Source organism: Alexandromys fortis, unplaced genomic scaffold (genome assembly GCF_014885135.2).
Source record: "Alexandromys fortis isolate MF-2015 unplaced genomic scaffold, M_Fortis_MF-2015_v1.1 scaffold_9, whole genome shotgun sequence".
NCBI lineage: Eukaryota > Metazoa > Chordata > Mammalia > Rodentia > Cricetidae > Alexandromys > Alexandromys fortis.
Window position 1 is genome coordinate 1,593,713 of NW_026067892.1, and position 17,763 is coordinate 1,611,475.

At 55.2% G+C, this 17,763-nt stretch overlaps 1 protein-coding gene across 1 annotated transcript in view; it reads left to right on the forward strand.

Annotated features, from left to right (window-relative positions):
* Positions 1–17,533, forward strand: part of Scube3 (signal peptide, CUB domain and EGF like domain containing 3) — a 33,937-nt gene extending 16,404 nt beyond the window's left edge. Inside the window, exons 6-22 of the mRNA XM_050139750.1 lie at positions 2,414–2,603; positions 3,152–3,327; positions 4,849–4,971; positions 5,348–5,464; positions 6,120–6,245; positions 6,472–6,588; positions 6,725–6,829; positions 6,989–7,105; positions 7,378–7,533; positions 7,737–7,952; positions 8,303–8,464; positions 8,672–8,839; positions 9,355–9,516; positions 9,750–9,947; positions 10,367–10,519; positions 10,619–10,698; positions 13,711–17,533. Of these exons, the coding sequence (XP_049995707.1) occupies positions 2,414–2,603; positions 3,152–3,327; positions 4,849–4,971; positions 5,348–5,464; positions 6,120–6,245; positions 6,472–6,588; positions 6,725–6,829; positions 6,989–7,105; positions 7,378–7,533; positions 7,737–7,952; positions 8,303–8,464; positions 8,672–8,839; positions 9,355–9,516; positions 9,750–9,947; positions 10,367–10,519; positions 10,619–10,698; positions 13,711–13,860 (2,516 nt within the window). The 3' untranslated portion in view covers positions 13,861–17,533. The remainder of the gene's footprint in view (positions 1–2,413; positions 2,604–3,151; positions 3,328–4,848; positions 4,972–5,347; positions 5,465–6,119; positions 6,246–6,471; positions 6,589–6,724; positions 6,830–6,988; positions 7,106–7,377; positions 7,534–7,736; positions 7,953–8,302; positions 8,465–8,671; positions 8,840–9,354; positions 9,517–9,749; positions 9,948–10,366; positions 10,520–10,618; positions 10,699–13,710) is intronic.
* Positions 17,534–17,763: the final 230 nt, after the last annotated feature.

Below are 17,763 nucleotides of genomic sequence, written 5' to 3' on the forward strand. Positions count from 1 at the left end.
ATTTTGGATTCCCTCCGTTGCCATTTCTTCAGTGGCGAGATGACTGGACAGTGTGTCCCCTTGGAGAAGTGGGAAATGAAAGGGCTTTGGCCAGAGTTGAGGCAGGGTCTCCAGCCGTGCATGGAGAGGCATACCTGCTCTGTGGGCATGGGCACTTATGGAGAGCTGTCCGTCTGGTGGGTGGCTCTGTGCTCTGTGTGTCCAAGACAGATTCAGGTTAGGACCCATCAGTCCGTTGCCCCTGTCCTCTCCACGTCAGCCACAGACGGGAGCAGACGGGCTCACACAGGTTCCCGGCACTGCTCGAGATATGTGTGGATCAAAAGTGCCCCTCTAACGGAAAGCTCTCCTGCTCTCGCTCCCTCCCCCACCCCCTCTAACTCTTCAAGGACCCTAAAACAGGTTCAGGTCTTCCTAATGCCTTCTCCAGCTGGGTTATTCCAGCTCCTTTCATATTCTTTTTTTTTTTTAAAGATTTATTTATTTATTATGTATACAACATTCTGCCTCCATGTATGCCAACACACCAGAGGGGGGCACCAGATCTCATTACAGATGGTTGTGAGCCACCATGTGGTTGCTGGGAATTGAACTCAGGACCTCTGGAAGAGCAGACAGTGCTCTTAACCACTGAGCCATCTCTCCAGTCCCTCATATTCTCCTTATAGGGCTAATTTGTCTGCTTTGAAAACCTCCACCACCCTTTGGACACACCCACATACCCCCAGATTCTCCCAGAAGAAACTGCATGTGGTCCCTAGGGAGAAGAGACAGAGGTCCCATGGGGAAGAGGCAGGGTTCCTTCTTGGGTTTCTGTTTGAATGTTCTCAAACATGGCTGCTTTTTGAAAATGCCCGTATCAAGCTTGACCTCTCCAACCCAGGACGCACTGCACCATCTGGGCAGCAGCAGCAGCAAGGCAGGACAGAGCAAGCGAGGCTGATTCTCCCCAGCCCTCTTCCCCTGCTCTGAGGGAGATGAGCTTACTTGCCTTGGCAGGAATTGTCACTGAGTTTACCAGGACGCTCAGAGTGGGGAGACTGGGAGTGTAGTTAAGAGAAGGGATTTGGGGGGTGCCTGAGTGCAAGCCTTGACATCTCATGCCAGCTTTGCCTCTGACATGCTCTGTGGGGTCGAGACTCAGAACCTCTGTTTTATAGTCTCTTGATGGGAGCCTGATTTCTTTGAGGGTACCAGGCAGGACAAGGCTGGGGAATGAGGCTAATCTGGGGCCCCAAGGGTCACCATGTGGGGCTAGTGGTTTGGACCTTCAGGGTGGAGGGTACAGGGTGGGCCCGGGGCCCAGTGGGCTGCAGTGGCGCCTGCCCCAGATCTAAACAGCTTTTTTACAAACAGGGGAAAGGCGGCTAGAGCAGCACATGCCCACTCAGGCCGTTTCTAATGGTAAATATGTCTGCTCTCCGCTTGCTCTCACTGGCTTGCTAGGGAAGGGCTAACCCGCTGGGGCTCCCACTAACTGCATGCCCAGCAGGGCTTCCCCTGGTAGTGTGGGCACTAGACCCATCAGGTGGTAAGAAACGCAAGTTCTTCAAAGCTGGCCTGGGAACCTTCGTGCTGATGTCTTCCTGGTTCCCCTCCTTCCTCATCTGCTTCCTCTTCCTATACCACCTTCTAACACCCTATCCCCTTCCCAGTCATCAGCACCCCCCCCTCCCCCGCCTGTCACTGCCTCTAAAGTCTTAGCCAGTGCCATCTTCCCCATCATTTCCACTAAGCCACTGAGATAAGGGGCATCAGAGTTGGATGCCATCCCCTCTGGGGGTCATCCTGCTTGGGTTCCTACTCTTAGTACACCACTGAGAGCAGCTGCTGATCTCTGCCTGACCCAAGTTTGGATCCTGGCTCTGCCATAATCTCACCAGCCAGTCTCGAGCGAGCCCCATCTTCTCTGGCCCTCAGCTTACTCTTCTGCAGAAGGGGGTAGTGATAGTCCTCCCGTGGGTGTGATGATCAGGACGGCATGTGGTCAGTGCCTTGCACCAAGGACAGGGCAAGCTGTGTCCTCCTGCCACCCTCCCTGCTCTGAGCCACTGTCCTGCAGAGGTAGACAACTCTGTCCAGCTTTCTGGTCCAGCCTAGCATAGGCACCGTGCCAGTTCTGTGCCCATCCTGGGTCCTCCGGAGGATCTACACACAAACAGGGTCTTGTCCAGGCCTTGGGGGCCCTCTTTCCATACTTTGAGCACTTCTGGGAGAGACTGGACTTGAGTTGCTCATGGTCTGGGCGGCATCAGACACAATGAGAGGAGCCCACTGTGGTCGCTCCCAGATCAGGACATGCCAGGGACTCCCAGGCAAAGGCAGGCTTCTTTTGGAGCCCTGGCACGCTGCCCTCATTGGTGACAAGGGTGGACCTGATATCCTGAGAGTAGTTTTCTCTTGTGTCATGGAGGCCTTGGGATGCTAACGGGAGGATGCTCAGTGCCTCCAGGACAGGCCGAATCACTCCAGGTCCTCGTGCAGGTTCCTGCAGTACTGGGGCTGATGGCTTTCTCTCGGACCTCCTCTCCAAAGCGGCTGTTTGAGCCGTTTCCCTTGGGCCAGGCCTCTCAGCAGGCACAGGACCGATGGAGCTCAACAAGGCTCTGAACTCTCTTCTGTGCCCCTCCTGTGCGTGCACATTATCTCATCAGTAAAATAGGAGGACCAAACAGCCAGTTTGCTTCCAGGGGGACAGGAGGGTCTGGGAGGAGGTAAAGGTGGATGGCCCAGCTTGGCTGTCTCCTCTGAGGTGGGGTGTCAGGGAGGGGGATGAATCAATGGGCAGCCATCAGTGTCTTGAGACCCTCTTCCCACCAAACCTCTTAGGAGACTGTCCACCATGACCCCCCCCCCCCCCCGCCCCCAGGATGGGAAGAGACTGGTCTGCCCCTTCTGTTCCCAGGCAGGCCAAGCCCTCCCTTAGCTTTCATCTCTCCTGCCTCCCCACCCCCACCCCCTCAGCACATTCCTGCCTGACAGCTCCGGCTTGTACCTGCCTCGCTGCTGTCCTCCTTGCTGCAATCAAGTAGGGGGCAGGGACGTGGAGCACTCGCTAGCTCGGCTGCACTCCTGAGGAGCTAGGCCTCGGGAGGAAGGGGAGGCTGGAGCCTGGGGCTTCTGCTTAATGCTCCTGCTGACCTCCGGCGAGGTGGCTGAGGCCTTCCCTCAGGCCAGTAACCCCATCGCTACCCACACCTCCCTCCACAGAGACCTGTGCCATCAACAATGGGGGCTGCGACAGTAAATGCCACGACGCCGCGACCGGGGTCCACTGCAGCTGCCCTGTGGGCTTCATGCTGCAGCCAGACAGAAAGACCTGCAAAGGTGAGACCTCAGAGAGGGCAAGAGCAGGGCAGCCTCCGCCAGGATGAGGTGGGGCCGAGATTTAGCTCTTATGGAGACACAACTCCCTTCTCCCAAAGAACCCAGGACAAAGCTAAGGGCGGCTCCTGTCTGCTCTCCCATCTCAGTTCAAGGGGAACAAATCCAGCTAGGGGCACAAAAGTCCAGCTAGCACTTTGTTGCCTTCTGGGCCCAGCCTCCCTTGTTCCTACTCTCACCCTCGTCCTGTCCTGTCCCGGGCAGAAGGTTCCTGCCCTGAATGAACATGGTTGCCCCTGAGCTGGAAGGCCATCTGAGCCGACCCTGTGCATGAGGGCATGGATGGCTTTCACTTTTTGGACCTGCATTCCTCAAGTCTTCCCAGTGGCTCTGGAAGGATCTCTTAGACTGTACTAGGGAGAGTCAGAAGCACCAAAGAGAGCCTGGCTGCCAGTTCTGAGCCCAGCTCCGCGGGCTCCTCCGCGGGCTCCCTCCATTGGACCTAGCTCATAGTGTGCTGTGGGGATGGATGAACTGTATACAAATGAGGATTGGCACGTGGGGACCCTTTGGGCTTGGCTGTCTTTATGGTTTAAGTTCCCACACTACCCATTCTACTCCCCTCCTTCCAGTTCACTGGGATTTGTGGACCGTGAGGGAGAGAGGGGGAGGGAGGCCATTTAGAAAATGATGACTCATCACGTCTGTCTTCTGGTCTTGAGAAGTGGGGACCGGGAAGTAGGGCCGGCTCCTTCTTTGTGTCTTTTGGCCCAGCAGCTGCAGGAGGGGGAGGGCTGGGGCAGCAGGTCAGCCAGCCGCACTCGAGGTTTCCTGCTGAGCAGGACTGTTGACAGGTAGGCCTGCCGAGCGCACCCCACCCCTCCCCTCCAGAAGTGGTGAGGAGCCTGGGTCCTGTCTGCCACCAGCTAGGGAACTTGACCTCAGGAAGGAAGCTGCTCACCCGCCCCTTTCCCTCTGGTACCCGTACCCGACACTGCCAGGATCTGAGTTTCTCCGGTCCCCTGCCTGGCCCCACTCCTGCTCCTCATCTCAGCCCCTCTCTCTCTTGAAAGTCCTTTCGACCTAGCATCGTTGCCAGTTCCTCCTCCCTGAGGTTGCCCCTTTCCAGCAAGTCCCTCTAGGCTCAGCCCTCCTGACCCAAGCTGTGTGACAGAGTCCGCGCTACAAAAGGAGAGCCCTGTTACCGTCTCGGGGATGGCCATCAGCTGGAGAGTACAGGATGTGGACCAGCCTGGAGTTCAAATGGCCTCCTGTTCCCCTAACTCCAGTTGTTCACTGCTGGCTTAGGTGGTTCCTGGACTCAGCCTCAGGGGGAAAAAAGGTGTTACCATGGCCAGATATCCTGGACAGGACAGACATGAGGACAGAGGGTGACAGCCAAGTTAACAGGGACAGACCAGGTCCCTCCTTGACTTTCCTTGTCTCTTCGAGAAAGAGCTCTTGTCTCCTGTTTGCTCCTAGCCTTCAGTATTGTCCTTTGTGGTGTTTTGTCTGCTCCCCCAGACATCGACGAGTGCCGCTTAAACAATGGGGGCTGTGACCACATCTGCCGCAACACGGTGGGCAGCTTCGAGTGCAGCTGCAAGAAGGGCTACAAGCTTCTCATCAACGAGAGGAGCTGCCAGGGTGAGCAGGCTCAGGGGAGCGACTCTCTGGAGAGGCTCTCGGTTGGGAGAGCTTCTGGAATGGCGGGGTGGAAATCACCCCGTGGACACGGGAACATGAACAGGCAGTGTTAGCCACTGGCAGCCAAGGGTGCTCCTTCCTTCTCCACTGTCTGATTCTTCCAGATGTGGCCTGCTGCAGCTAGGTCATGACCCACAGGTTCTAGATGCAAACAGAAACTCCAGGCACTGTGCACAGAGGGAGTTGGCCCTGCTCAGTCGCAGATCTGGGGGCAGTCCAGATCTGGGGGCAGTCCAGGGTCTCTTTCAACTCCCTGAAATCCGCCCCTTGAACATGGGGCAGACAGACTCAGGATCTCAAACCCTCGCTCTTCCAGACATAGACGAGTGCTCCTTTGATCGAACTTGTGACCACATGTGTGTCAACACACCAGGAAGCTTCCAGTGTCTCTGTCATCGTGGCTACCTGCTGTATGGTGTCACTCATTGTGGGGGTAAGCCAGCAAGCTCATACCCTCCTGCTTCCCAGCCACCTCGGTCCCTCACCTTTCCACCCTCCAAAAGTCTTGATAACCCTGTGCTGGCTTGGGGTAATAAGAAATCCCTGGGAGCATGTGTGACATCTGCATCCAACACCCCAAAGCCAGCTAGCAGACAGGCACCAGGGAGATTATGTGAGGGTTTCATGACCCCTAGACTGGCCTTGAACACACTATGTAGCCAGAGGTGACCCTGAACTCCTGATCCTTCTGCCTTCACTTCCACCGTGCCCAGACTCTGCCTCCTAAATTCTACCCTCCCTCCCCATCACTATTCCCGGAGTCCCACCCTGATTCTCTAGCCCAGTGAGAGGGTAAGAGTGGAAGGCACCGAGGTGCTGGTCAAGTTGGCACCTGCTCAACCTGCTTTAACCAGGGATAGAGAGAATGGGAGGAGGCCAGAGAGCCCTTTACTATCTCTGTGAATGTTTGATGTGAGCGCTGCCACCTGCGAGATCTGGCGATGCACAGCAGGTTTCTAGAAGGCACCTCCTCACCCTCTATCACTCAGTGCGGCTGGACACTGACCTAAGGTCCTCACTTGCGGCCCAACCCCTGGCTCCTACTTCTCCACACCACTGCCAGTCTGTTTCCCTGCTCCCCCCCACAGATGTGGACGAATGCAGCGTCAACAAGGGAGGCTGCCGCTTTGGCTGCATCAACACCCCCGGCAGCTTTCAGTGTACCTGCCCAGCAGGCCAGGGCCGCCTTCACTGGAACGGGAAGGATTGCACAGGTGTGTGGCGCCCTCTGCTGGCAAGACCTGGAAATGGCTGGGGATCTGGTGGGAAGATGTGAGGGGTGTAGCCGGTTGGATTAGGCACACCATTCCTGATTTAGAAGTGTCCAGTCTCCTTGGGCATGTCTGTAGTTCTGCACATAGATAATCTTTTTCTCAACTAACCATCTGAGAAGGTGGACAAGGCACATTCCATAGCCTCAGGCCCTGGTCCACTTCCTAGAGCCAGTGACCTGTCAGAGCAGTCCTGGGGCCTCCAAAGCCATGCTCAGCTGCAGTCGGTCTGGCAAGAAGGACACTTGTGCCCTGACCTGCCCTTCCCGGGCCCGGTTTTTGCCAGGTATGTGGGGAGAGGGGGTTGGAGAGTTTGAGGGAGAAGCTGGCTGTCCAGCACTCCTCTGTCCCCTGGGATTCCTCTAACCATTGGAGGTTGGGGGGGGGGTCAGGTCAGAACTGTGATAGGCCCCTTCTCTCAGAGTCCGAGAATGGTTTCACCGTGAGCTGTGGTACCCCCAGCCTTAAAGCTGCTGCAGCCCGAGGCACCCACCCTGGAAACAGCACCACCTCAAACTACTGCCATGGTAAGTGCCTGCCCAGAAGCCCTCCTCTCTGATGCCCCTGGCTTTTACGGTCCTGCTCCCAGCTAAACTTGACTGTAGCCCAGCTTTGAACCACTTCCAACAGCAGCCTCACCCCCGCCCCGCCCCCAGGCTGTGCTGAGCTTTCCTCACCCCCTCCAGAGGCTGCAGCCCTGTCCGTCAAGCAGCGGGCCTCCTTCAAGATCAAGGACGCGAAATGCCGTTTGCATCTGCGAAACAAAGGCAAAGTGGAGGATGTCAGCAGAATCCCAGGGCCAGGTCTGGACCTCACTCCAATGGGTTCCACCAAACTCTTCCCCGCCGCTCAGCCCCCGTCTGGTCCTGTCCAGTGATTCACCTGTACCCTGACAGAAAAGGGGGACGCTGTTGGAGGCTAAGGCCTGAGCAGTCCCCATCATCCCCTTCCACTGGATAAACTAGACAAGGAGAGAGAGGGCCGCTGGGGCTCGATGGGGAAGTGAGAGCCAGGACGGAGAACTCCATCTTCAGTGGGAGCCCCAGTCTGAAGTTGACAAGGCCTCTGTTTCTAGGTGGCGCCACCTGCTCCGACTGCCAAGTCACCTTCATCCACCTTAAGTGCGACTCTTCTCGGAAGGGCAAGGGCCGACGGGCCCGGACTCCTGGCAAGGAGGTTACCCGGCTAACCCTGGAATTAGAGGCCGAGGTCAGAGCAGAAGAAACAACAGGTGGGCCTGTGGACACTGTCGGGCAGAGGACCAGAGAGGAGGGCTCACAGCCTGGTCCAAAAAGGGGGCACCTGTTCTTTCGGCCTGTGTCACGGCCAGCAGCAAGCTCCTAATTGCCCAGGGCATCCTGCTGCCATGGCTCCCTGCCTTCTGCACTGACCACTCTCTCTCCTCTTTCCGATTCCTAGACTGTCCGTTACCAGCTGGCTGTGGGCTGCCTTGCCTCCGGCAGAGGATGGAACGAAGACTGAAAGGGTCCCTGAAGATGCTCAGAAAGTCCATCAACCAGGACAGATTCCTGCTGCGTCTGGCAGGCCTTGACTATGAGCTAGCCCACAAGCCAGGCCAGGTGGCTGGGGACCGAGCAGAGCTGGCGGAGGTCTGCAGGCCTGGGCAGCACCGGGCAGGCACCAAGTGTGGTAAGAGAGCTTTCTGGGAAGCCATGGGCATGGGGAGTGGGGGAGCCCCAACTTGGCCCTGGCTCAGAGCAGAGCAGAGCAGGACCCTTTGCCTCAGGTACAGTTCTTAAAACTGCGAGGCGGAGAAAACCCTCCTGACCACTGTCCTCCCTTCTCTGGTCCCAGGCTGAAATCTAGGACCCCAGGCAGGACCAGCAGCCTCCTGCACACAGATTTGACCTCCCCATCACTAAGCAGGATTCTGTTAGTTCCCTGACAGATTCTCCCCATATCTGGAAGAGTGGGAAGGGGAGTCTTAGGCCTGGGTGGTGGGAGATGGGGGATGGCTAGCGCGGCCGACTCTCCCTCAGTCAGCTGCCCGCAGGGAACGTATTACCACGGCCAGACGGAGCAGTGTGTGCCATGCCCAGCGGGCACCTTCCAGGAGAGGGAAGGGCAGCTCTCCTGCGACCTTTGCCCTGGGAGTGATGCCCATGGGCCTCTTGGAGCCACCAACGTCACCACGTGTGCAGGTGCCAGGGGAACAAATAACACAGACTGGGCTAGGGTGGGCACTGGGACGGCCATGGGCATGGGATTTTCCAAAGGGCAGGTCCAGGCTCCAGACTACTCTCCTAGTTGAGGTCCTGGTCATATGCTTCTGTTCCCTAAGACTGGGGTGACCCCATGGAGAGACTTAGGAACAACCCCATCAGAGTTGGGCCCTTGCTCCATTGCAGGTCAGTGCCCACCTGGCCAACATTCAGTAGATGGGTTCAAACCCTGCCAGCCATGCCCACGGGGCACCTATCAGCCTGAAGCAGGACGAACCCTGTGCTTCCCCTGTGGTGGAGGCCTCACTACCAAGCATGAGGGGGCAGTCTCCTTCCAGGACTGTGACGCCAAGGGTGAGTAGGTTACTTAACTCCACCAGGGGCCTCCCTGGCGGTCGAGGAACTGCCCTCCAACACTGTCCAGGTCCCCGGGGCAGCCCTGAGTATGTCATGCCACCATTTTCCCGGGTAAGTGAGGAAGCCCCAGCTGCCTAACTAAACACAGCGTACTGGTCTCAGAAGCCATCTTGGGGCTGAGCCTGGGGATACAAAGTAACTAGTAACCCCACTAGCAGAGTGCTTTGGAGATTGGGTGGACACGCCCCCTCTCCCCCAGTGAGCTTCTGTATCAGGCTGGCACTGCCCAGTGCCTGCAGGAGGAGGCCTGGTGCCGGAGCCAGCCACTCTGGAGAGTCTCTTTTCCCTGGCCTTAAATTATGGCCTGGCTGGGAAAGGTAGGACCCTGGAAGAAACCTGGGGGTCTTTGGTCCCTGAGTCTCCATGACGAATGTGTCCTGCCCAACCACTGCCCAGATGCCCACTTCCCTACCACACGTCTCAGCTCATGTCTTCTTCCCTCCTGCTTGCAGTCCAGTGCTCCCCAGGCCACTACTACAACACCAGCACCCATCGCTGTATCCGCTGTGCCATGGGCTCCTACCAGCCTCACTTCCGCCAGAACTTCTGCACCCGCTGCCCAGGAAATACAAGCACTGACTTTGATGGCTCTACCAGTGTGGCCCAGTGCAAGAGTACGTGGGAAGTGGAGAGAGATCTCGGAGCCGTGGGCACAGGATAAGGGGTGGGGGCATAAACCAGCAGGAAGCCGGGCTGGTGGGTGAGTGGGCGGGCAGCAAGGAGGGTGAACTGGCATGGTGGCTACCTTATGCATCTGTCCTCTGCCTTCAAACTCTTCAGCTTGCTCACTGTGGGTTCCCACTGACTTTGTTGTCTTCTTGCTCTGTCTCCTGGGGTATGGCTGCAGATCGGCAGTGTGGGGGGGAGCTAGGTGAGTTCACTGGCTACATCGAGTCTCCCAACTACCCGGGCAACTACCCGGCGGGCGTGGAGTGCATCTGGAACATCAGCCCCCCACCCAAGCGCAAGATCCTCATTGTGGTCCCCGAGATCTTCCTGCCATCCGAGGATGAGTGTGGGGACGTTCTCGTCATGAGAAAGAACTGTGGGTGACTGCCGAGTGGGCTTGGGGAGGGGGAAGGGCAGTTGGAATTTGGTTGGGGTGGTGATGTTGGGAACCAATGGGAGCCAACGTGAGTGAGGCCTTGGGGCCAGAAGCTGGCGCAGAAGCTGATACAGGCATGGTGGAGAGCTGCGGAGAGCTGGGATGCCAGTGCTGCCAAATGCACTGCATTGGTCTAACTCAAGTCTTTCTGCCATTGTGATCGTGTGAACGTCAACTTAGCTCTCCATGTGACTGTGCAGTTTCAGGGGTGTAGAATGGAAGAGGGCGTGTGCAGGCGTGTGTTAGGGGGGAGGGAGCCTGTGTGCAGGCGTGTCTTAGGGGAAAGGAACCACTGTTGGAATGACTTGGGCCCTGCTTCCCAGCCCCACTACTTTCTGACCTGATGCTTGCCTTACCAGCCTCCCCATCCTCCATCACCACTTATGAGACCTGCCAGACCTATGAGCGGCCCATTGCCTTCACGGCCCGGTCCAGGAAACTCTGGATCAATTTCAAGACGAGTGAGGCCAACAGCGCTCGTGGCTTCCAGATTCCCTACGTAACCTACGATGGTGAGCAAGGCAGGAGGGCTGGAGGGGTGGACTGGGGTTGTGAGGGAGCAGGGGAGCAGAGTCTCCACCCTCAGCCCCCAACCATGCTTGACTTTACAGAGGACTATGAGCAGCTGGTGGAAGACATAGTGCGGGACGGCCGGCTCTACGCCTCTGAGAACCACCAGGAGATCCTGAAGGCAAGTGAACGTTCACTGCGGCAGCTAACGTAACGGCACACGCGCCAGTGTGCAGGCAGCATGCTGAGGACCAGCATGACGGGCTATTCCCTGGCTCTCTGAGGTGGGTGTTCTCTTCACTGCCACGTCCAAGGGGAGCAAACTGAGGCCCAGAGCGCCAAAGGGCTTGCCCATAGTAGGCCTGTTCCAAGGTGAGAGAACCGAGGCTCAGCGCGCCAAAGGGCTTGCCCATAGTAGATCCTGGAACTGCAGTGTTGCCAGGCAGTGTCATACTTTGGGGGAGGTTAGAGAGAAGGTGAGGAGAAGAAAGGTCCTCTAACTATGTCATCAAGAAATGCAGGGGAGCTGGGCGGTGGTGGCGCACACATGTAATCCCAGCACCTAGGAGGCAGAGGCAGGTGGATCTCTGAGTTTGAGGCCAGCCTGGTCTACAAGAGCTAGTTCCAGGACAGCCAAGGCCACACATAGAGAAACCCTGTCTCGAAAAACCAATAAGTAAATAAATAAATGCTGGGGAGATAAAATGTAGAATGATTTTTTTGTTTTGTTTCAGGGTCTTGTGTATATAGTCCAGGCTGGCCTTGAACTCCAGGTCCTCCTGCCTCTACCTCCTAAGTGCTGGGATTACAGACCTAGAGAGAAAGACGTGTCTAATATTGAGGAATGAATAACTTGCTGGGTCTGTGGAGTCACCAGTGGTGGTGGTATTCATCTTTAGTCCCAGCGCTCGGGAGCCATAGGCAGATGGGTCTTTGTGAGTTCAAGGCCATCCTGGTGTGTAAATGGAGTTCTAGACCAGCCAAGAATACACAATAAGACCCTACTTCATATTTAATTATGGGTGTTTGTGTGGCTGTGTGCCTGTGCATGCTAGGAGGCTGGCCAGAGGCATAGGATCCCCCTGGAGGTGGTGTTACAGGAAGTTGTGAGCCACCCTGAGTGGGTGCTGGGAACTAAACTCGGTCTTCTACAAGAGCAGTATATGCTCTTAGCCTTTGAGCCATCTCGCTAGGCCTGAGCCACTATTTCAAATGAAATGTAGCTGGCTGCGAGGGTGCACACGTATGGTTTGAACTAGTCGGAGCTGCGGTGGGAGACCAGCCTGGGCAACACAAACATCTCAAACAGCACATCCAATGCGCCATGCAACAGGATTATTTACAGCGCAGCATAGCTGCAGCAGGTCCAGTGGCGTATGCCATTGATCCCAGTGCTTGGGAGGCAGAGGCAGGCGGATCTCTGTGAGCTGTGGGTCAGCCTGGTCAACACAGTGAGTTTCAGGCCAGCCCTAGTCACGCAGTGAGGCTCTGTCTCAAAACAAAAGGACAGCATAGCACAGCTGTCCTTACTAAAGCAGCGTGGAGAGGCTGAAAGTCCCTCTTGTTTTAGAACTCCATGGTACAGTCTAGAAGCCAGGAGATACGGTGTGGGTTTTGTTGGCATGAGTGTTGTATGTTGGGGGTGTGTGCATGTGGGGGTCAGAGGATAATTTAGAGGAGTGGTTCTCCTACTGTGTGGGTCTTGGGAATTGAGCTGAAGTTGTAGGTGCCTTTTCCTGGTGAGTCCTGAAGCAGTGAGTGTCTGGTGAGGGGCAGGAGACGCCACGAGGAAAGGGCTTGTAAGGAGCTGAGGGTGACTGAGAAACATCCCACGCTCGTGAGGATGGCAGTGGTGGCTCTTTGGGGACCATAGGACCCCTGTGGTTCCACAGGGTGAGAAAGAGCAGAGGAGGAGCAGGACACAAAGGCCACACAAGGGACCTGACTCTCCCTGGGTGAGTGACCTGTGTGGAGAAATGTTTGCCAGGCCCAAAGCCCTGGGTCAGCCGGCACCACAGTTTCTGTTGCCTGCCGTCATCATAAGAATAAACTTCCACCAGACAGCTCAAGTGTGAGATCATTTGAACCCAGAAGTTTAAGATTACCCTACACAAGATAGCAGGGCTTCATCTCGGGAAAGAAAATCCAGAGAACAGAAACCCAAAAAGTGTTTCAAACATGAAGTAAACTAAATAGACACCCTTATGAGGCTCTGTGGTAGGCCAAGGACAGAAACGTGAAGATCTGGTCCATGACTCACGCCTCTAATCTCAGCTATTCAAAAGACTGAGGCAGGAGAATGGCATGTTGTAGGTCATTTGGGGCTAAAGTGAGTTTAAGGCCAGGCTGAGTAACTTAGTGAGACCCTGTCTGAAAAAGTTAGAGACCTGGGGCTATAGTCAATAACAAAATGCGCACCTAGGGGCTGGAGAGTTGGCTCATTTGTTACTCCTGCAGAGGACCCAGGTTCAGTTCCCAGCATCCATGCCTTATAACCATCCATAACTCTAGTTGCAGGGAATCCAACACCCTCTTCTGCCCTCCTCTAGCACCAGGCATGCATGTAGGACACATACACATACACAGGTGAAATACACACAAGCAAATCTAGAAGAAGAAAAAAGGATAGTTGCCTAGTATATGTGAGGGTCTAGGTTCAACCCTCAGTATCGTATACGACAAAAGAAAGAAATAGCTCAGCTATTGAAATAGTCCGAGGAAGATGGACAGTGGTGGCGCACGCCTTTAATCCCAGTGGCAGAGGCAGACAGATCTCTGAGTTCAAGGCCAGCTTGGTCGACAAGAGCTAGTTCCAGGACAGGCTCCAAAGCTACAGAGAAACCCTGTCTAGAAAACAAAAATTAGTCCAAGGGAGAAACTCGGGTGGCTTGGCTCAGAGTGGTAGCCATGGGGATGGCGTGGACTGGTCAGACACCGGGTGTGCTCTGGAGGCAGAGTCAACAGTGCCGTAGCTCTGAGCAGGTGGGCTCACAGATAGCTCTGCAGACCAGGGTCTGAGGAGCAGCGGACTAGAGCTGCCACTAACTTTGCTGTGGAATCCTAAAGGAGCAGATGGTAGGAAGAGCCCAGGGGTCCCCCCTGCGCACGCTCAGTGTGCAATGCCGTTAAACATAAAGATGGGCTGTGAGGTATGTCACTGAGCCTGACAACTGCCACCTGCTGTCTTCTGCAGGACAAGAAGCTGATCAAGGCCTTCTTTGAGGTTCTGGCCCACCCCCAAAACTACTTCAAGTACACGGAGAAACACAAGGAGATGCTGCCGAAGTCCTTCATCAAGCTGCTGCGTTCTAAAGTCTCCAGCTTCCTGAGGCCTTACAAATAGTGCTCGGGGGCCTGGAGCCCCAGGTCTCAGAGCTCCGACTCCCTGCCCTCAGAGCTGGCCCCCCAACTCAGACAAGAAACTGGCCTCTCCTTTGGGAGGAGAAACATCTCTACACCAGGCACTATCCCCTCTGTCTTCCTAGTTATCTTGCCCCCGCCCCCCTACACTTTTTTCTTACGTGTTTCCTGGAAAAGCCATTCAGTGCTGTCCCTGTCCCTTCAGAGGTGAAGGAATAGAACCCCCTCTCCTCTGGCCAGCTCACCAGCTCACATCCCTACCCCCCCCCCCCCCCCCCCCCCCCCCCCCCGTCAGTCTGGAAGGGTGTTGGAGGCCTGGAATAGGATCTGGCCTGCTAGGAAGTAGGTGGGGTGGGTAAGAAAGGCTTCTGCCATTATAGGGTTGTGCCTTTACTAGCCAGGAGCCAAAATGTCCCCCGCTGTGCTCCCCAGAATAACTTTACAGCCCAGAGCCCTGCCAGAGAAGCTCTGACCAACTTTATGCCAACCCAGGCTGCAAGGCACAGTCTGAGCCCTGGGTGCCCGCACAGCTGGCATTCTTATCTGTACAGCTTTTCCTGTCTGCCTGGGGCTGAGTCCCTAGGGTCTACAGGTGGTCCATACCACTAGGCTGGCGAACCCTGGCTGAGTAGAAAGAGCAACAGGTATCATTTTGTATGCCAGAGCACAACTGGGGCTCCCGAAGACAATGCTCTCAGATAGCTCTGGGACAGAAGCAGGTTTTTTAAACCATTGCCTAAAACAGAAAAGGAAATTTATTCCCTAAAGGACTGGGCTGCAGAGCAAGTGGAAGCCAGCCTCAGACACTAACCCTTTTCTTGCCAGCCCTCACTGGCCCACCATGCCCTCACCCGCCTAAGTGTTCCCCGGGGAAGGCTTACTCCCCTTGCTAAGTGCTGTCCTTAAAGAATCCTGGCCATTGACCCCCACCAGCCTAGAACTTGCTCCACAGTTGTTTTGCCCTTGGAGCACCAGATGGCTGGTGGGCTCCACCAAAGAGGACCCCACTCTGCAGCCAGTCTGGAGCTGCTTACCTCTGCCCTCGGGCTGTGGGCAGCAAGAATGTGTGCCCTTGGCAAGCCACCTGCCCATCCTGTCCACATCTGAGAAGTGCAATCATTGAGTCTTTCTATGTCTTCTAGAGGGAGGGGTTTTGTTTTTTGTTTGTTTCTTTTTCCTCTCAGAATAACCCTATTTATAGCTGCCCAGGAGAGAAGCATGTGTTGGGAGTGGAAGCGTATCTGTTTGGCTCTCACGAGCCTTGAGCACTGGAGCATCTCTGCCTGAGGCCACCCAGAACTTCAGGGCCCTCAGCTGTGCAGAGCCAGGGCAATCCCCTCGGAGGTGCCGAAAGTGGAGGAGAGTAATTCTGGTAACCTGGTGAAGCAGGAAGGAGAGGGGCTGTTGACTAAGCTGACCCTGCCGTCCTTGTGCGTCTCTGTGGCTCATGGTTATAGATGCAGATGGAACTGGTCGGTGAGCCACTGCAGGTAGGGGACCCTCTGCCCTTTCACGGCCTTCATGTTTCTCCTGGCATGCACATGGAAGAGCTTCAGGACAAACTCTGAGCATGGGCCAGAGAAGGCAGAGCAGCCTCGGAGAGGACAGTTCTCCATGTATGAAGCTGCTGCAGGGGCAAGAACCAGATGTGTGCTGACACTGGCCACCTGCCTCTTAGAGTTGAAGTCCAGCTACTGTCTTTCAAAAGAAAGAAGAATAAGTCCAAGCCCAGGCCCTGCACATGCTCCACCTTTACCCAACTGTTGCTGTAAAGTCTCTAGTTTGCTCCTTCTAGGGCCCCCAGGGTTGTAGTCCTAGACAGTCACTAGCCACCAACTAACTCCTCAGGTCCAGCTCTAGGTGACTGCCAAGAGATTCAACAATTCCACACTAAATAATCTGACCCCCAGCTACACCAGCCAAACAGCCAATGGCAATCAAAGCCAGTTTCCTGGACGTCAGTTAGCCAACACCTTGGGGTGGGGTAGGGGTCTGCCGTCTGTCTGTCTAGGTCAGAGAGCTATTGTAAAGCTGCCAGATGGCTTCATACAAGGGTGAGTGGGCATTTGGTAGCAGTGTCTGCTTCCTCAGAAGTGCCACAGAACGGCTGGAATCAACTTTGAGCATCCTACTAGAAGCCAGGGTAACTTGTGAGCCCTCTCTCCCTGCCGTTGTGCCCAGCTCCTGGAAAGCCACACAGTGATGCCCCTCCCCAAGTCGGCCATTAGGATATGGTTCTCCTTGCTCCCTTTCCTGTCATACCATGCACGTGTCTACTTCCTCTGATCACTTATTGAATGGCTGGTGGGACAGCTCATGAGTTCTATGGTACAGAGAGAAGAGGCCACTAGACCTAGCTGACATCAAGACAGACAGAGGAAATCGAGCGAGGACTGGCTACTACCAACCAAGTCAGCGGTTAGTCCAGGCAGAGCTGCTGGTGAACTTTCAGAGGAAACTGGCCCTGGGGCACCTAGCCTGGGGGCTCTGGTCGATGGGACCAGGATAACAACTCAGGGACTTTCTAGGACTGCACAGGTTAGGTGAGGTCTCTAGGAGGAAGTGGGGGATGGGAAGATGGTGTGAACAGAGCCTTCATGAACTGACCTAAGAGCTTCTCAGCTGCGGTACCCACAGGCTACATAACCATGGCACCACATTCTGCTTAGCACAGACCTGCCCTGATCTGAGTTCCAACGTGGGACGTGGTTTCCATGAGGGCTCCAAGCACCAAGCGACACATCTCAAGAAGGTGCTTAGGTCTTCAGCAGCACAGTGGTGTCCTTAGCCCTCTGCCTCTGTACTGTCAGGCCAGCTAGTCCCTAACCCGGAGGTAATTCTCAGAATTAGGGGAAAACTGCCCAGAGCCTGGACTTCCGCTGCCCACTCTAAGCCTTTAGGAATGCCCAGAGGATTGCCACCAAGCTACCCATACTTCCACTTCCCCGAATGTGGAGGCAGAGAAGACTGATTTGTTGCTTTGAGTTCAGGGGTACGGTCTCGCTTTTGGCTCTTACGATTCTTTGTGAATCCGAGAAGCATTCCCCAGATGCATGTAGGGGAGACACCAATGGGCTAGGACATTGTAGCTCAATATGTCAGAAAAGGCTAGGGAGCGTTCGAGGATTGGTATTTGCTGCTGCGCCTCAAGACGGGAGTGGAGGCGAAGCGTGACTGGCTCCAAGCAGAAGATTTAGCCTGCCTGGTTTCTTCCTCAAGCCCAGGAAAAGTGGAAGCAGACACCACCTTTACAGTGGACCCGTCTCCAGGGTAGAACAGCCATTATTCGGACTAGGAATCCTTTAAGAATTAGAAGGAGCAGAAACGCTGGTTCACGCTGGCAGCTCACCAGCACAGGACAAATGGCAGGCCTTTGGACAAGCTACAAATTTTGGTCTTGGTGAGCTGACATTTCAGAGAATAATTATCACGTGGAAGGCTTTTTTTTTTTTAGCGCAGAAGAGACCCTCAAAATACTGTATTTATACCTGCCTTCCGCTATGCGCTACAGCAAGCATCTCACGGTCGACAACAACAGCAAACCATGTGGTTCATAGAGTATTTTGCACTTGGGGAAATTATGTATCTGAACTTGTAAAAAAGGAATGTTTGGATTTTGTATTGTCTTTTTTATATTATTAAAATACTAAACGGAACCCCTCAGCTGGCAAGCATCTTTTCTACCTCAGCGGCTTGGTCTACAGCTGGGAAGGAAGCGTAAAGTCCAAAGTACTGCCTCCCAGACCAGGCTGGCTCCTTCCTCCCCCAACATCTTATTTCCAATGACTTTGTATTTGGAAACTCTCGTCCCTGTCTATCTCTAAACGCAGTGTCAGGACCTGTCCCTTGCTGAGTGTGGTACAACATGGCCTTAATCCCAGTGTCC